The sequence below is a fragment of the Pelodiscus sinensis genome, chromosome 1 (assembly GCF_049634645.1).
Source record: "Pelodiscus sinensis isolate JC-2024 chromosome 1, ASM4963464v1, whole genome shotgun sequence".
NCBI lineage: Eukaryota > Metazoa > Chordata > Testudines > Trionychidae > Pelodiscus > Pelodiscus sinensis.
In genome coordinates this window covers 12,432,542-12,449,700 of record NC_134711.1, presented here as the reverse complement: position 1 = coordinate 12,449,700, position 17,159 = coordinate 12,432,542, and the positions used below count along the sequence as shown (strand labels likewise).

The window sequence follows — 17,159 nt, the reverse complement described above, 5'->3', positions numbered from 1 at the left end:
CTGGGAGTCGGATCTAGGTAAGCCAGGGACTGCATCTGGCCCCCTGGGCCGTAGGTTCCCCACTCTTGCTCAAGTGTATCAGTCTCCCCTCCCACCTTAGTGTCATCTGAGAACTTCCTGAGGGTGCAATCTATCCTATCATCCAGATAAGTAATGAAGATGTTGAACAAAACTGGCCCCTGGGGCACTCCACTTGATACTAGACATCGGTCTGTTGATCAGTACCCCTCGACCCTGATGTCCTAGCCAGCTTTCTATCCACCTTATCGTCCATTCATTCAGTCCATCTGTCTTTAGCTTGCTGGCAATAGTATTATGGGAGTCCATATCAGAATTTTTGCTGAAGTCAAGGAATATCCCTGTCCATTGCTTTCCCCATATCCACAGAGCCATTTATCTCATCATAGAAGACACTCAAGCATGTCTTGCCCTTGGTGAATCCATGTTAACTGTTTCTGATCACCTTCCTCTCCTCCAAGTATTTCAAAATGGATTCCTTAAGAACCTGTTCCATGACTGTTTCTGGGGACTGAGGTGACGATTGCTCTGTAGTTCTCTAGATTCTTCTCCTTCCCGTTGAAAAAAAAATGGACACTATATTTACCTTTTTCCAATTGTCCAGGACCTTCATTGATCACCATACATTTTCAAAGATAATGGCCAATGACTCTTCAGTCACATCAGCCAACTCCCTTAGCACCCTCAGATACATTGTATCCAGCCCCACGGAGTTGTGATGTCCATTTTTCATAAATTGTCCGTAATCTGTTCTTTCAGCACTGAGGGTTGCTCACTTCTTCCCCATAATGTGATGCCCAATGACCTTGTCTGTGAAGACCAAGGCAAAAAAAAGCATTGAGCACTTTCTATTTCTTTCACATCTGTCACTAATTTGCCTTCCCCATTCTGTAAAGGTCCCACACTTTCCCTGACCCCTACCTTTTTGCTAACATACCTATAGAAACACTTATTGCTATCCTTCATATCCCTGTAACTCAAATTGCATTTTGGCTTTTCTGATTACACTGTTGCATGCTCAAGCAGTATTTTTTATTCTCCTCCCTAGTCATCTGTCCAAGTTTCCACTTGGAAGATTCCACCAAAGATTTCTCTCAAGCCAAGCTCGTCACCTACTGTATTTGCTATTCTTTTTGCACATTGGGATGGTTGTCCCTGCACTCTGAATAAGCCTTCTTTAAAATGTAGCCAGCTCTTCTGGACTCCTTTTCCCTCATATCAGCCTCCCAGAGATCCTGCCCATCGGTTCCCTGGGAGGGTCAGTCTGCTTTTCTGAAGTCCAAGGTTTGTAATGTATTGCTTTCCTTTCTTTCTTTCCTGAAGATTCTCAACTCGACCATCTCCTGGTCACCGCCGCTCATGTTGGCCCCCACTTTTTCCCCCTACCAGTTCTTCCCTTTTGTGAGCAGCAGGTTGAGAGGAGCGTGGCCTCTAGTTGGTTCTGCCAGCACACGCACTAGGAAAATGTCCCCAACGTTCTCCAAAAATGTCCTGGATTGTCTGTGTGCTGTTGTATTGTTCTCCCAACAGATGTCAGGGTGATTGAAGTCCACCATTAGAAAGTAGGGCCTGTGATTTGGGAGCTTGAACTTGAACCTCTGTGTGTAGACATGTATATGTGAGAGTTGGTCTAGCTATGAACTCCTGAGTTCCAATCCACTGAGTCACTTTGCAGCCTTTGGCAAGTCACTCAACTTCTCTACTTCCGTTTCTTATCTGTCAAATGGGAATAATACCTCAGAGAGGTGTCATCAGGATTTTTTAGTAGGTACCAGGTATATTCTTGCCCAGCATTGAAGGATTAATTGAACTTTTGAAGCTCATATTTTCTTCCCCCATCAGAGTTGGAAGCTGGAGTGTGCTCATGGCCCTGGGGTGGGTGAGAAATACAAACAAGGCTATGGGGTCAAGGTTGGGGGCTGCAGTGGGGCTGGCAGCTGTGCCCATGGCTATGTGTGTCTCCACTAGGGATGTTAAGGACTAGTTGACTATCCAATAAGCATTTCCTTATCGGATAGTCTGCTGACTAGTCAATCTCCCGCTTGCTGCCTTACTTCAAAGCGGCAGCGCTGCACAGCTGAGCCGGCTGCCCCTTTGAAATGCTGCCTCCACATTTCAAAGGGGGCAGCTGTGGAGCCCGGGGGCAGCTGGGGACTGACCCCGGGTTCCGGGAAAATACTGTGTGGAATCCGGGGACAGCTGGGGAGTCCCTAGCTGATCCTGGGTTCTGCTGATATGCCGTGCAGAAACGGGGTCAGTTGGGGAGTCCCCCATTAAACTCGGGCTCCATGACTTTGAAATGCACAAAAGCCCCTGCTGGGGACTGTTGTACATTTCAGAGCAGGCACCCGCTTCAGCCTGGGGTCAGCGGGACTTCCCAGCAGGGGCTTTTGTACATTTCAAAGGAGGAATGCAGAAGTGCATATTGACTAGTCAAATAGTCAGTGGGAATTCCATTGACTACTCGACTAGTCAATTAACTGCATTTTAACATCCCAAGGCTTCACCCCCAGCCTCATCCCACTGCTGGGTACAGAGCAGCAGCCAAGGCAGGGAGCTGGCATGGAGCCAGTAGTGGAGCTGTGCTGAGGCTGAGGAAGGGGCCATATGCAGGGCCAGGAGTTGGGCACATGACTAAGGGTGGGGACTGGAGCAAGGCTGAGGTGAGGAGGGGTTTGGGTGGCACTCTAACCCCTCTTTGGATGGCCTGGGCCTGCTGCTTCCCTTCCTCTACTCACTAGGGGTGTGCCCCTAGTTTGGGGGTCTCTGATTTAAACTAATCTGTCATGGAGAAAAGAAAATCACCTTACAGGATAAAGGAGCGGCCTGATGTGTTCTCAGGAGACCCAGATGACTTCCTTTATATAAAGTTTACATATCGCCACAGCTTAGTGAATCAGTTGCTGTATTTTGGTGGGTGGAACCAAAATCAGTTACTTGGTGTGCTAGACTAAAGTAGGACAGTGTAGTACATATTCAGTACATAGTTGACTAACTCCCACAGCAAACCACAAAATTAAAAGGTAAGCTGCCAAACTAGACTAGCTTGGTGGTATAATTGCTGTGTGTCTTATGTGAGCTACATAGAAGTATGGAGACTTCAGAATGCTGTCCTGTATGCTGCTAATGATGATATGCCTTGGCATTGAGAAAAGGCGTCTCTTGTGTTTGGGACTAGCACTTGCGTAATCCGTAAATTCATGCAGAATGAAGCTACTGTATATTCATATAGCAACACAAATGATGTCAGATCTCCTAGTGTGTGCAGATGGTGCCTGCAGCTGAACAAGCCACTTAGGAGTTGTCACTGGGGGAAAATGAAAGGGGTAATTGAAGAACTGAAAATTCTATTTTAGAGTGAAATTCTATTTATTTGTTACAATTTTTATTCAAGATGGCTTAATTTTAGGTGATACTGAGTATAAGTGAAGGGCTACTTTCAGTATGGGTTAGTTTGAGTATAAAGCAAAACAAGTTTGATGGTGCACATAAAGTAAGAAGTCTCATAGGGTTACTCTGTTACTCTGGATCTTTAAAAACAACAGTTAGTCATGTGGCACCTTAGAGACTAACAAATACATTAGACCATGAGGTTTCGTGGATAAAACCCACTTTATCAGAATCTAGCCTTTCAGCAGATTTCCTTGTTATCTTGCTCTTTCTTTTCAGAAAGGTATTCAAATATCTATAAAATGTTGTCAAGTTAACCAATCCTTCTGTTGTGCTGTAGGTATGTTTAAAAGATTGACTGTCTGGATTTTCATGTTACTGTTCAGTATGTGTGCTGGAAACCATGTTACTTAAACGTGCAAATTTTATACAGTAGGTTTCTTTAAAAAAAATCATCCTTATTCAGCTTATATGTACACCCCAATTTTTAAATGTCAGATTTTTTTTTTTAAATGAAGTGAATGTGACCAAAAGTCAATCTCACTTGTGCTGGATTTTATGTTCCTTCAGTTTTGTGCTGACTACCACAGGTAAAAGGAGGCTTTAAACTACCTTTGTAAACTCCTTCTGGCTCTGACGAGTCCTTTTAGCCCAGTGGTTCTGAAAGCTTTTATACTGGTGATCCCTTTCACATAGGAAGCCTATGAGTGAGCCCCTGCCCCTTATAAATTAAAAATAGGAAACTTTCATAGGGGCTTGGGGCTGACAGCATCTGCACCTGGTTGGGCTTGTGAGACCCCTCAGTTTGAGAACTCCTGTTTTAGCCCTTGTGCCACTGTGAGGAGCTCTAAATTATGCTGGTATGTAATGGCCCTTTAGAACACTAGGTTGGCAAAAAAATAGGATGTTTTTGATGTATTTAGCTTAAACGTTACCACCTTTTCAACTTTGTCCTTTTTCTACATTCAGTATAAGAGGTATCTAACAAAAGAATCATATAAAGACCCCTTTTTTAGTCTGTTGCTCTGCAAGCATTGAGGGTTTTGACATAACAGCTGAGCTCTTACCCTTCGTGTTCAAAGGTTAGTGTTCCTTGAGAGCTGCACATCAGCGACCTTATTTTTGGTCCTATGTTTTTTGAGTATTTTATATACATTGACATTTCTCCTGCGAAGGCGTTGGCCAGCTTTAAGCAATTACTTTCCTTGATATTTATCTCCTTATTGTTTACCCGTGCTCTACAACAAGGAAGGGGAACCCAGTTAATATTACTGATTAGCTGCTAGAGTTCCACAGAGGCTGAAGATGATACACACACCAGAAAGAAATACCATTTGGCAGCAAGTTACATTAACCTTGCTTGATGGTAGCAAGGAAAAGGGTAAATTTTGAGTCTTACAGTGCAAGTAGCTAACAAAGCCTGAAGGAGTCCTTGAATGGTAAATTTACAGTTAGAGCTGATATCATTTCATGCTAGGGATGTTAAATTTCGACTAATCAGCTACCGAGTAGTTGATGCGGCTGCCCCTCTGCCTTTTAAATGTAGCTCTGTGGGGCCCTGACTACATTTAAAAGGCAGAAGTGCAGCTGGGGGTCATGACTGCTGCGCCTCTACATTTAAAAGGCAGAGAGGCACAGCAGTCAGCCCCGGCGTAAGCGGGGATTGCTTGAATCTCCGCTTCCACCGGATTCCCCACTGCGCCTCTGCTTCCCCTACCCCTCCACGGAGCTGGTGCTGGTGGGAATCGGCTTTTAAGATGGCAGCAAGATGAGAGAATGACTAGTCGAGTAGTGACTCAGCTACGTGATAAGCCTAGGCTTATCAGGTAGTTGACTAGTCAGCTAGTCTCTTACATCTGTATTTCATGCTGCCTTTTAGATTTAGGGTGAGAAATGAAAGAACTCTCTTCAGAATTTAGACACTTACTAAAAGCACTACATGTTCTTCTCCCATTAATCTGAGTTTACTAGTAATTGAAAGACTGAAGTATCTCCCTCTAGCTCAGGCTGTTTGAGTCCATCCATGTCCCACAACTGAGTAAAATGCAAACAAAAAGCAAAGAAAACCCCTGTCTTCAGCTGCAAGTGAGACTGGTACAATTTACTAAACAAGATTGGCATTGATTGAAAACCATATGCAATGGACTAAGGATTGCCAGAGCCGTATTTTGAAACTAGCTAATCTTTAAAAGAAAAATAGAGCTATTCAGGGAAACATTTGGGTGAAAAAGATTTCATTAGAAAAGCCCAACTTATTTGAAACAGTACAGTATACATTTAGAATTCCAATATGATAATGATTTGAAATTTATTTCACTGGGTTTTTTTCAATTGCAGAAAATAATTTATGTATTCTAATAAGCATTTGACTATATTTCTGTGCCATTGTGATTGCTTTCAGGAAATGTAATTTTTTTAAAAGTTCATTTTCAGTATTAATTTTGATAACTAAATACTTGTAAGAACCTATGAAAAAATCAATTTGTGCCAATTAAACACGACTAATAATCTCATTTTGTTTGTTTGTTAGTTCGGAGGAGCTTCCTTTTCATGATGCAGTAATAGAAAGGGTAAGTCCTCTGTCTTCTCTTAAAACTGTAAGCAAATATCAACACTTGACAATGTATCCTTTATAAGTTTTATAATTGGGGTATACAATGTCATACTGTAGATTTTTCACGGTCTCAAATATTAGACAACTTATAACTATTTGTATTGTGATATACTACACTTCAAGTTCTGATTCACTTAACTAAGCATGAGATATATTATGGTGTGAAAATGAGTGTCTATTTCTCATGTCCCATGTTTTAATAATACTTTTCCAGACAGGGTGTCTGCATAGGAACTATATTATATACCTTTCAATGTTAAGTTGCAAATGTAGCTTCTTTTTATAGCTACACTGTATTCTAGTTATACTTTTTGGTGATATCCTGACCTCTGGTGGCCTGAGGCTGAGGTTTGCATTACTCCAGTCAGTGATGCTTCAGTTCACTGCAATTTCCATGTTACCATAGTAGTTGATGTGCCAATTAACATATAATTTAATTGTGGGCTAATAATAAAGAAAAAAGTAGATTTTAAAAATTAATTTATTTGACAGTGGAGGGTCTACCCTTTTTCTGTATCATTTCTGATCTTCTGTGATGTCCAAAAGCAAATGTAGGTAGTATTTTGGCCAGTGTGTGGCCTGCATAGAGATTTCTTTCTTGTTAAATTTGAAATACTTTCACTTTGATCACATCCTGTCCTTCCTACATGTTCCACTGTACAGCATAAAATACTTTTCTTTGTGTAACACATAAAAATGCTTTAGGATGGGGTTAGTGTGACTGAACAACTAACTACTTTCTACACTTCATTACAGAGGCCAGTTGAATGTTTAAATGCTGGAAACTGTTGTACTATGTTATAAACCAACCGATCTTCACATTTATGCAGTGTTTTAAAATGTAAGAGAAGCACCATGGTCCAGTGTACAGAGTATGTAACCGAATCATAGAACACTAGAACTGGAAGAGACCTTGAGAGGACATCGAGTCCAGTCCCCTGACCTCACAACTGGACCAAGCACTGTCTAGATCAGGGCTACTCAACATGCGGGCCGCTTTCAACCTGTTAGCTTGAGGCCCATGGTGTGGTTTGGGTTTATGCGGGGCTCAGCACCCGGCCCAAAGGTGGGATTCTTTGAACATGGCTACCCATGGGAACACGCTCCACAACAGCGAGGCATATCCCAGGTGGGGTGTGCATTGAAAGACTCAAGTGGCTGGGCTGGGTGGAACAGTCGGGTACAGAGTGTTGGCATTTCTTGCCCCTAGGGAGGACATGCCGGTAGCACCGGGGCATTGTGGGAAGCACTAGCTGCTCAGCCTTGTAGGCAGAGCCTGAGAGGTGCTGAGTGGCTCTAACTGGCCACATTTAGGTCCGGCGCCACAGCTTAAGACTTAAGAACATAAGAACGGCCGTACTGGGTCAGACCAAAGGTCCATCTAGCCCAGTATCCTGTCTACCGACAGTGGCCAACACCAGGTGCCCCAGAGAGGGTGGACCGAAGACAATGATCAAGCGATTTGTCTCCTGCCATCCCTCTCCAGCCTCTGACAAACAGAGGCCAAGGACACCATTTTATCCCCTGGCTAATAGCCTTTTATGGACCTAACCTCCATGAAATTATCCAGCTTCTCTTTAAATTCTATTATAGTCCTAGCCTTCACAGCCTCCTCTGGCAAGGAGTTCCACAGGTTGACTACACGCTGTGTGAAGAAGAACTTCCTTTTATTAGTTTTAAACCTGCTACCCATTAATTTCATTTGGTGTCCTCTAGTTCTTCTATTATGGGAACTAATAAATAACTTTTCTTTATCAGCCCTCTCCACACCACTCATGATTTTATAGACCTCTATCATATCCCCCCTCAATCTCCTCTTTTCTAAACTGAAAAGTCCCAGTCGCTTTAACCTCTCCTCATATGGGACCCGTTCCAAACCCGTAATCATTTTAGTTGCCCTTTTCTGAACCCTTTCCAAGGCCAAAATATCTTTTTTGAGGTGAGGAGACCACATCTGTACACTGTATTCAAGATGTGGGCGTACCATAATTTTATACAGGGGCAGTAAGATATTCTGGGTCTTATTTTCTATCCCTTTCCTAATAATTCCTAGCATCCTATTTGCCTTTTTGACCGCCGCTGCACTCTGTGTGGAAGTTTTCAGAGAACTGTCCACGATAACTCCAAGATCTCTTTTCTGATTTGTCATAGCCAAATTAGTCCCCATCATACTGTACGTATAGTTGGGGTTATTTTTCCCGATGTGCATTACTTTACACTTATCCACATTAAATTTCATTTGCCATTTTGTTGCCCAATCACTCAGTTTGGTGAGATCTTCTTGGAGTCCCTCGCAGTCTGCTTCTGTCTTGACTATCCTAAACAGTTTTGTATCATCTGCAAACTTTACTACCTCACTGCTTACCCCTTTCTCCAGATCATTTATGAATAAGTTGAAAAGGATTGGTCCCAGGACTGACCCTTGGGGTACACCACTAGTTACCCCTCTCCAATCTGAAAATTGACCATTTATTCCTACCCTTTGTTTCCTGTCTTTTAACCAGTTCTCAATCCAAGAAAGGACCTTCCCTCTTATCCCATGGCCATGTAATTTACACAAGAGCCTTTGGTGAGGGACCTTGTCAAAGGCTTTCTGAAAATCCAAGTATACTATGTCTACTGGATCCCCCTTGTCCGCATGTTTGTTAACCCCTTCAAAGAACTTTAACAGATTAGTGAGACAGGATTTCCCTTTACAGAAACCATGTTGACTTTTGTCCAACAAATTATGTTCTTCTACATGCTTCACAATTTTATCTTTGTATTCATGCCCGTCATAAGAACGGCCGTACTGGGTCAGACCAAAGGTCCATCTAGCCCAGTATCCTGTCTACCATTTCTTTAGGTTGTCCAGATCATTTTGAATTATGACCCTATCCTCCAAAGCATTTGCAATCCCTCCCAGATTGGTATCACCTGCAAACTTAATAAGCATGCTCTCTATGCTATCATCTAAATCGTTGATGAAGATATTGAACAGAACCGGTCCCAAAACAAAACCCAGTGGAACCTCATTTGTTATGACCTTCCAGAATGACTATGAACCATTAATAATTACTCTCTGAGAACCTTTATCCAGCAGTTATGCACCCACCTGGTAGTAGCCTCATGTAAGTTGTATTTCACTAGTTGATAGATTAAAAAGGCTATGAAAGACCGTATCAAATGCTTTACTAAAGTCTTGGTATATGTCGTCTAATGTTTCTCCCCTATTCACACAACTTGTTATCCTATCAAAGAAAGCTATCAGATGGATTTGACATGATTTGTTCTTTAAAATCCACACTAGGTGTTACATGTCATTTCATTATCTTCCAGATGTTTGCAGATTAATTCCTTAATTACTTCCTCCATTATCTTCCCTGGCACAGAAGTAAAACTGGCTGGTCTATAGTTTCTTGGGTTGTTCTTATTTCCCTTTTTACAGATGGGCACTATATTTGCCCTTTTTCAATCTTCTGGAATCTCTCTCGTCTTCCATGACAGCTAATGGCTCAGATACTTCCTCTATCAGCTCCTTAAGTATTCTAGGATGCGTTTCATCAGGCCCTGGTGACTTGAAGACATCTAACTTTTCTAAGTAATTATTAAGTTGAGCTTTTTGTATTTTAACTTCTAAACCTACCCCATTTTCACTAGCATTCACTATGTTAGACATCCTGTTATCATCAGTCATCTTAGTGAAAACCAAAATAAAGAAGTCATTATCACCTCTGCCATTTCCAAGTTTCCTGCTATTGTTTTTCCCCTCTTCACTAAGCAATGGGCCTGTCCTTGGTCTTCCCCTTGCGTCTAATATATTTGTAGAATGTTGTTTTGTTACCTGTTATGTCTCTAGCTAGATTGAGCTCGTTTTGTGCCTTTGCCGTTCTAATCTTGCCCCTGCATACTGGCATTGTTTTCTTATATTCATCCTTAGTAATTTGAGCTAATTTCCACTTCTTATGTGAGTCCTTTTCGGGTTTTAGATTATGTAAGATCCCCTATGCAGTGGAATAGTTTGCTTTTTCAGTCTTAATAATGTCCCTTAGAAAAACTGCCAACTATCTTCAGATGTTTTTCCTCTTAGTCTTCCTTCCCATGGAACCTTACCTACCAGATCTCTGAGTTTACTAAAATCTGCCTTCCTGAAATCTATTGTCTCTATTTTGCTGTTCTCCCTTTACCATTTCTTGGAATCATAGAGTTCACGATTCTATGATCACTTTCACCCAGACTGCCTTCCACTTTCAAATTTTCAACTAGTTCCTCTCTATTCGTTAAATTGAAATCTAGAACAGCTTCTCCCTGGTAGCTTTCTCAGCCTTCTGAAATAAAAAATTGTCTCCAATGCATTCCAGGAACTTATTGGATAACCTGTGCTCTGCTGCTGTGCTCTGGATAGTTGACATATGCTGGGAAATCCTGTGCCTTTGATGATTTTGTTAGTTTTAAAGAAAAGCCTCATCCACCTCCTCTGCTTTGGTAGGTGGTCTGTAGTAGACCCCCTAGTATGACATCACCTTTGCTTTTTACCCCTTTTAGCCTAACCCAGAGACTCTCAACACATCTGTCTCCTATGTCAATCTCCACCTCAGTCCAGGTGTATAATTTTTAAAATATAAAGGCAACACCTCCTCCCTTTTTTCCCCTGCCTAGCCTTCCTGAACAATCTGTACCCTTCCATACCAACATTCCAATCATGTGTATTATCCCACCACGTCTCTGTGATACCAACTGTGTCATAGCTGTGTTTATTAACACTTCATGTTCTTCCTGCATATTTCCCATGTTTCTTACATTTGTATACAAGCATCCCAGTTCTGCCTTGCCCCTCTATCTCTGCTATTCTAGCCCAGCTTCCTCTTATTTCTGACCCATCTTCCAGGACTCCATTTTGTCACTTACGTGTGGGCTTTGGTCATATGCCCCCCCGTCGCACCTAGTTTAAAGCCCTCCTCACTAGGTTAACCAGCCTGTATCTTAATACTCACTTCCCTTTCCTTGAAAAGTGAGTCCTACCCCTGCTTAGCAGTCGTCCTGTGAACAGCATCCCCTGGTCAAGGAAGCCAAAATCCTCCCGGCAACACCATCTTTGCAGCCAGGCACTCACCTCTAGGATGCATCTCTCTCTCTCTGGGCCTCTGCCTTTGATAGGAAGGATGGAAGAGAGTACCACCTCCAAAATCTTTCACTCATATTCCCAGAGCCCTTTAGTCACTCTTGATCTGCTCAAGATCATAACTATCAGTATCATTAGTGCTCACATGGATGAGTAGCATGGGGTAGTAATCGGAGGGCTGGATAATATTCAACAGTGCCCTTGTAACGTGTTGGATATGGGCCCTTGGCAGGCAGCATACCTCCCAAAGTGTCATGTGAGGGTGACAGATGGTTGCTTCTCTCTCCCTCAGAAGAGAGTCTTCAACCACCACTACTCTATGCTTCCTCCTCGCAGTGGTGGCTGCAGATGTCCCAGCCTTGAGGGGTCAAGGCTTCTCCTCTTCTGCCTTATGGGGTGATTCCTTATCTCCTGTATCCAGAACAACATAACAGTGCTTCAGAACCACAAGGAGAGGGTTGGGAGCAGGGGTGGAGCACTGCCAGAAATGACCAACTGCCAGTGTCCCACCTAAGCCATTTCCTCCTCCACCAGTGGTGTGTCGACAGTCTTTTGTAATGGGATAGCTTCCTTAGCCTCAGGTATCTCCACATGAATACTCTCAAGGAATTCCTCATGAACCAGGATGCTCCTCAGCCTAGCCACCTCTTCCTGTAGCTCTCCCACCTGCTTCTTGAGAGATTTCACCAGCAGGCACCTTTCGCATTGGATGGTCTCCTCAGCCTAGATTTCTGTACGTGGGAATTGCAAACCATAGTCCCTGCAAAACCACACCAGGACTGGGTAGAGGCATTCATGGTCAAGTGGTTCATCTGGCTGCAGGCACAGGCAAAGGAGACAGGCTCAGTGCTCTTTCAAACTTCCTGTCTGTAGCTCCCTGTCCGCTTCACTCCCCTGGTCACTTTCCCTCTGGCTTTTAAAGCCTGCTCACCTCGGTCAAGCCTACCCCCTGGTTAGCCACACTGGGAAGCTGATCACAAGCCTGAGTGAAGCTGATCAAATGGAATCAAGGGAACACACACTCCCGGACACCCATTCCCAACTGCGATGCTAACTGAAATAATCTGCAACAGAAACAAAATGCAAACAGTCGAACAAACTCACTCTCACTAAAGCTAGTACACTCTCCTGGTGGCCTGTTCAGTGGCAGGATCTCTTGTGCTCCCTCGCAGACTTGCCTGCCCACAGCCCCCTGTCTGCATTGCTGGGTTCTATAACTAGTTCTGCCTCTCTTGTCCAAATCACTTCATGTGTCTGTCTCTAACCCTACCACTGTGTCTGTTTCTCCTCACTGTGGCTTATTTGTTTGGACTGTAAACTCTTCAGGTTTTAGTAGTTTGTATCATGTATTTGCACACCACCTTGCCCCCACCTTGGTTGGGGCTCTACGAAGGCACCACTCTTGGCCCTTTCTGTAGGTGCTGTTGCAGTACAGTAACAGCTGTTATCTGGATCTGTACCAACTAGAAAGCTCCATTTCTGATCTTCATTGCAAGTCTCGTTTACAGTCAGGTTGGTGTGGAACTGACAGGCTCTGTGAAAGTAGTGACATTATGGCTTACAAAATTTTTAAAATAGAGAGATGAGGTAAAAATGTTTTAAATAAATAAATTAATGTCCCTGCTTCTCCTAGATGGAGGAACAGCCATAGGGGATCCGTGAGCTGCTCCCATCCCACCCTGAGCACTTGCTCTGCAGCTCCAAGTGGGTAGGAATCGTGGGCAAAGGCAGTTCACAGAGCTACCCAGCTGCATCTCTGCCTGGGAGCAGCAAGTATATGTGTCCACTTGCGTGGAACTGTCCCAGGTGAATGTCGCCTGGATCTAGCACCCTGCAGCCACTCCCATGCTCTGAACCCAAATTCCTCATCCTTGTTCTCCCTCCCCCCAAGAGCCAGCACTTTTGCTGGAGAAACTCTGTAGGTCTGGAGTGTGAAAAAAACATAGCTTTGACCAACATAAGTTACACTGTCAGAAGCACTGGTGTAGACAGTGCTGTGTTGATTGGAGAGGTGTTGTTGCTGACAAGTTGTCACCACTCTTTGGAGATAAGAGAGCAGCTACACCAGAGACCTTATTTAGAGGAGTGCAGCTACAGCAATACATTTGTACTTCTGTAAGGTTTCTTCTGTAAACATAGCCTTTAAAACTCACTATAGAATACAGAACAATAGGTTTCTTCTGAAACAGTTTCATGGACTCTAGATTTCCTGATAAAGCAGTAGTATCCATCTTCTACACAATGTGATTCTTGAGATATAGCCGTGTTATCCAAGCAAGTCCTGTTTAATGTGAAAGTGAGCATTGCTCGGGTTAAAAAACAAGCCACAATTGTCCAAAAAACAACCTTGGAAGGGCTTAAAAACCAGCAAAGACTAGTTTTTAAGCCCTTGTCTGGGAGACAAGAAATCCTGAATTAACCTAAAGCAGCCAGAAACTCATTTCAGAAAAGGCAGATCTTGAAAGTCAATTGCAGAGTTCAATATTAGAGGCTCAGGGTGCAGATGGGATTTTATTTTTCTGACCACCTGAATAATTTGTCCGGAACAGAAACCTGGCTTGCCTTATTGTAAACTTTGTATGTATATTTCTATCCCCAGACTGAACTACACCCAGTGATATGATTTGGAAAAATTTTGCTAGTGGGATATTTATAAGGAATACAGTCTCACTGTGAAAACAATATAAGTGCAGCGATGCTAGACCTAAGAAAGTGAGAGGCATTTCTGTAAATCCCTCTTTAAGCTAAACATTTCATGATAAAATAATATTTTAAAAAGTTGAAGATGCCCCTATTTATCTGCAAACCTCATAAAAATGCATCAATAGCATGCAACTATACAAGAACCTCAATACAATGAAGTACAATGCGTAAAGTAAGATGAGTTAGACCGGCTGAGTAGAAATATCTGACTCAACCCTGTTCATTGGAGCTGGTGTTTAAACCACTCAAGAAAATGGACATAACATTGTTTTTTCATTGTGTGTCATCCATGTATTTACTTTGGTCATATTTTTCATTTCCATTTTAGTATGGAAGAAGCTTTTTGGACACCTTTAACTTTCTAATACTTCCTTTCAGCTTTTCAGACCTCTAGCTATATCCGGCTGCTTTATTTCTGCATACATTTTGCTGAATATAACTGAACTATTATCTTAAAGTGTATATCCATATGGAGTCAATTCATATGATGTCATTTATGAAATTACTGATCAGCATATTTAAAAATGAAGTTTTTATTGTACATTCACATTCAGATATTTCTAATGCTATCTCTTGAATGTTTCCTTCTTTTTTTTTTTTAATACCAAACTTCATGGACTAACAATAGTTTCCCATAGTATTTATAAGTGAGAGTTGGAGAAAATTGCTATCATGCACATCATGTTTCTGTTTTTTCTAATGGCCTGTAATGCTATAAAAACAGTGTTAGGTTTCTGACTGGCAGAAAGTTATCTCTGTTGGTCTATTTAACATAGCAATACAGTGCTATCATTAGCCTACACATGGTATTTGGCTGTTTTGTGCATTCTCCGTGGCAATTATCAATATGGTATAATTTTTTTCTATCAAAATCTGTTATGTTAGAGTGCAGAAGTTGTGTGTGTATGAGAATTAAGGTTTTGTACAATTATGTATTCCACTTTTAAAAGAATTTCTGAAATAACCTTTACCTGATTTCACCAAACAGTAGTAGTATACATGGTTAATTATAATAATATATCTGATACATAAAGTGGATTATCTCTGCCTCCAGACTTAGGCCAGATGGATGAAGATAAGAATAAATATGTTCAAAACATGTTATTTTACACGGTACTTCATGACTTTTATCATGGAATTTAATTTAAAGTTGAAAAATAACTGTAAGCTTACTTAGGCCTTGTCTTCACACACAGCACTACAAAGGCACAGCTAAGCCAATGGGAAGCTTCTTCTGTCAGCATAGTTAATCCGCCTCCCTGAGAAGCTGTAGCTTTATCGTCAGAGAGGCTCTCCCATTGACATAGTATTGTCTGCATCCACATACTATGTTGCTGAGGGGTCTGGAGTTTTCACAGCTGTAAATGATGTAATTATACCAATATGTAGGTTTGTAGTTTAGGCCTGGCCTGAGCCCTATTGCTCCTAGTTCAGGCTCAGACCAGCTGTTTTTTGGAGAGAGAGAGAGAGAGAGAGACAAGCTTTTGAGCTACACAGAGCCCTTCTTCAGATTTGGGAAACGAATACAGGGTATATCTACACTAGTGATTTTGTTGGTAAAGCTTATGTTGCATAGGGTTGTGAAATAACACCCTTGAGTAACAAAAGTTACATGAACAGAAGCGCCATTGTGGACTGCTGATATAGCTACTGCTATTTGTTGGGTGTGGGTTGTTTGATGGGAGAGCGCTCTCCTGTCAGTAGAGAAGTAGCTACATAGGATATCTTATAGACATACAGCTGTGGGTGCTGTAAGTTGTGTCTGCTGGCAAAATAAATCCACCTCTACTGTGAGGTGTTAGCTTTGGTGTTGGGAGAGCGTCTCATGCTGACAAATCATTCTATTCCCCAGAGCCTTTTGTCAGTAAAACTTTTGTCAGTCAGGTATTTTTATTTTATTTAGACATTTAATGTACTTGGTGCTGCCAAAAATGTTCCAGAAAGAAATATAAACCCTCTCTACTGTGTGTGTGTGTGTAAGAATTTTTAATTTTTTTATATGGAATTCTCCTAAAAATAAAATACAATGTACAATATTTTAAAATTCTGCATACTTTATTTGTCAAAATAATGCAATATAACAACACCCATCTCAATTATGTTGGTAACTTATTTCAAAATAACGGTTATCTCTGTAATACAGACAAAATTCAGGATTTTTTTATAAGTAGATTCTTACTAGAGAAATTAACAGACAACTTTGAGTAATTAATTTAAACTACAATACGCAAACATATTTCCCATACCTGTCAGAAGCAGTGCAAAGGCTTTAGGGAATCAGAAGCAATAGAGGAGGTGAGGAAAAGAGAGGGAGCCTGGGAATGATATTGGAGAGTTTGTCTGTTTTGTGTGTGGGAACAGTATGGAACAAGGTTTGGGTTTTTGGGGGATGGGGTGAGGATGGATTAGGGAGTTAGAGAGCCTTGCCTATGTGGACCCTGGCTAACCTTGAGCCTGTCCTATTGAGTAGGCACATCTGCTCCATAAGCCTGTGTCCCAGCAATCCTTGTTCTTGTGTGTCCCTGCAGTCCCCTTCTATTGAGTTCCTGGCTCAATGCGGTCATGCTACTAGCTCTTTCCCCACCATTAGCCCTTCTGAACCCATCTGTGACTATCCAGAAGTCCCATGAGCCCCTCTCTGTTTCCCACACCCATCTTGTACCTCTGCAGGCAGGGTGTTGTGATGAGCACAGTTGTCTGATGGCTATTACTTTGTCAGCTGCTGCTGCCTGCTCTGGTGCCACAGTGCTTCTGGTGGGTGAAAGGTGGAACTGCAGCACTCCTGAAGAATATTGTTTCTGTGCAAAAAAAAAAAAAAGGATTATATGGTGGATGTGTGTTCTGCGCATGTGCAGTGGCACAGAATTCTCACAGAAGTAAAATATATAAATGAGGCTTTCAAAGGATTTAAAAATTGATCTCAGTTAATCATGAGACTTTAAAAATCATGATTAATCCCAGTTTTAATAGCACAGTTAATATTATTTATTTAAATATGTTTGGATGTTTTCTTGGTTTTCCAATATATTGATTTCAATTATAACACAGAACACAAAGCATATATATTGTTTATATTATTTTATTACAAATATTTGCAGTGTAAAAAAGTTAAAAGAAATAGTATTTTTCGATTCACCTCATAAGTATTGTAGTTTGATCTCTTCATTGTGAAAGTGCAGCCTTGTTTTATTTTTAAGTGCACTTAGGTTTTAAAAAGTGGAACTTTCAAACCACTAATTCATTCAGTCCTCGTTCTTGTTCAGCCAAATACTAAGACAAACAAGTCTGTTTACATTTACGAGAGATTATGCTGTCCATTTCTTATTTACAAAG

The 17,159-nt window shown here is 41.8% G+C and overlaps 1 protein-coding gene across 13 annotated transcripts in view; it reads left to right on the top strand.

Moving 5' to 3' along the window:
- Nucleotides 1-17,159, top strand: part of USP6NL (USP6 N-terminal like) — a 239,654-nt gene that overhangs the window by 135,158 nt on the left and 87,337 nt on the right. For all 13 annotated transcript variants that reach the window (XM_075907624.1, XM_006130656.4, XM_075907816.1 and 10 more), the window contains one exon: nt 5,939-5,978. In XM_075907624.1, the coding sequence (XP_075763739.1) occupies nt 5,939-5,978 (40 nt within the window). The remainder of the gene's footprint in view (nt 1-5,938; nt 5,979-17,159) is intronic.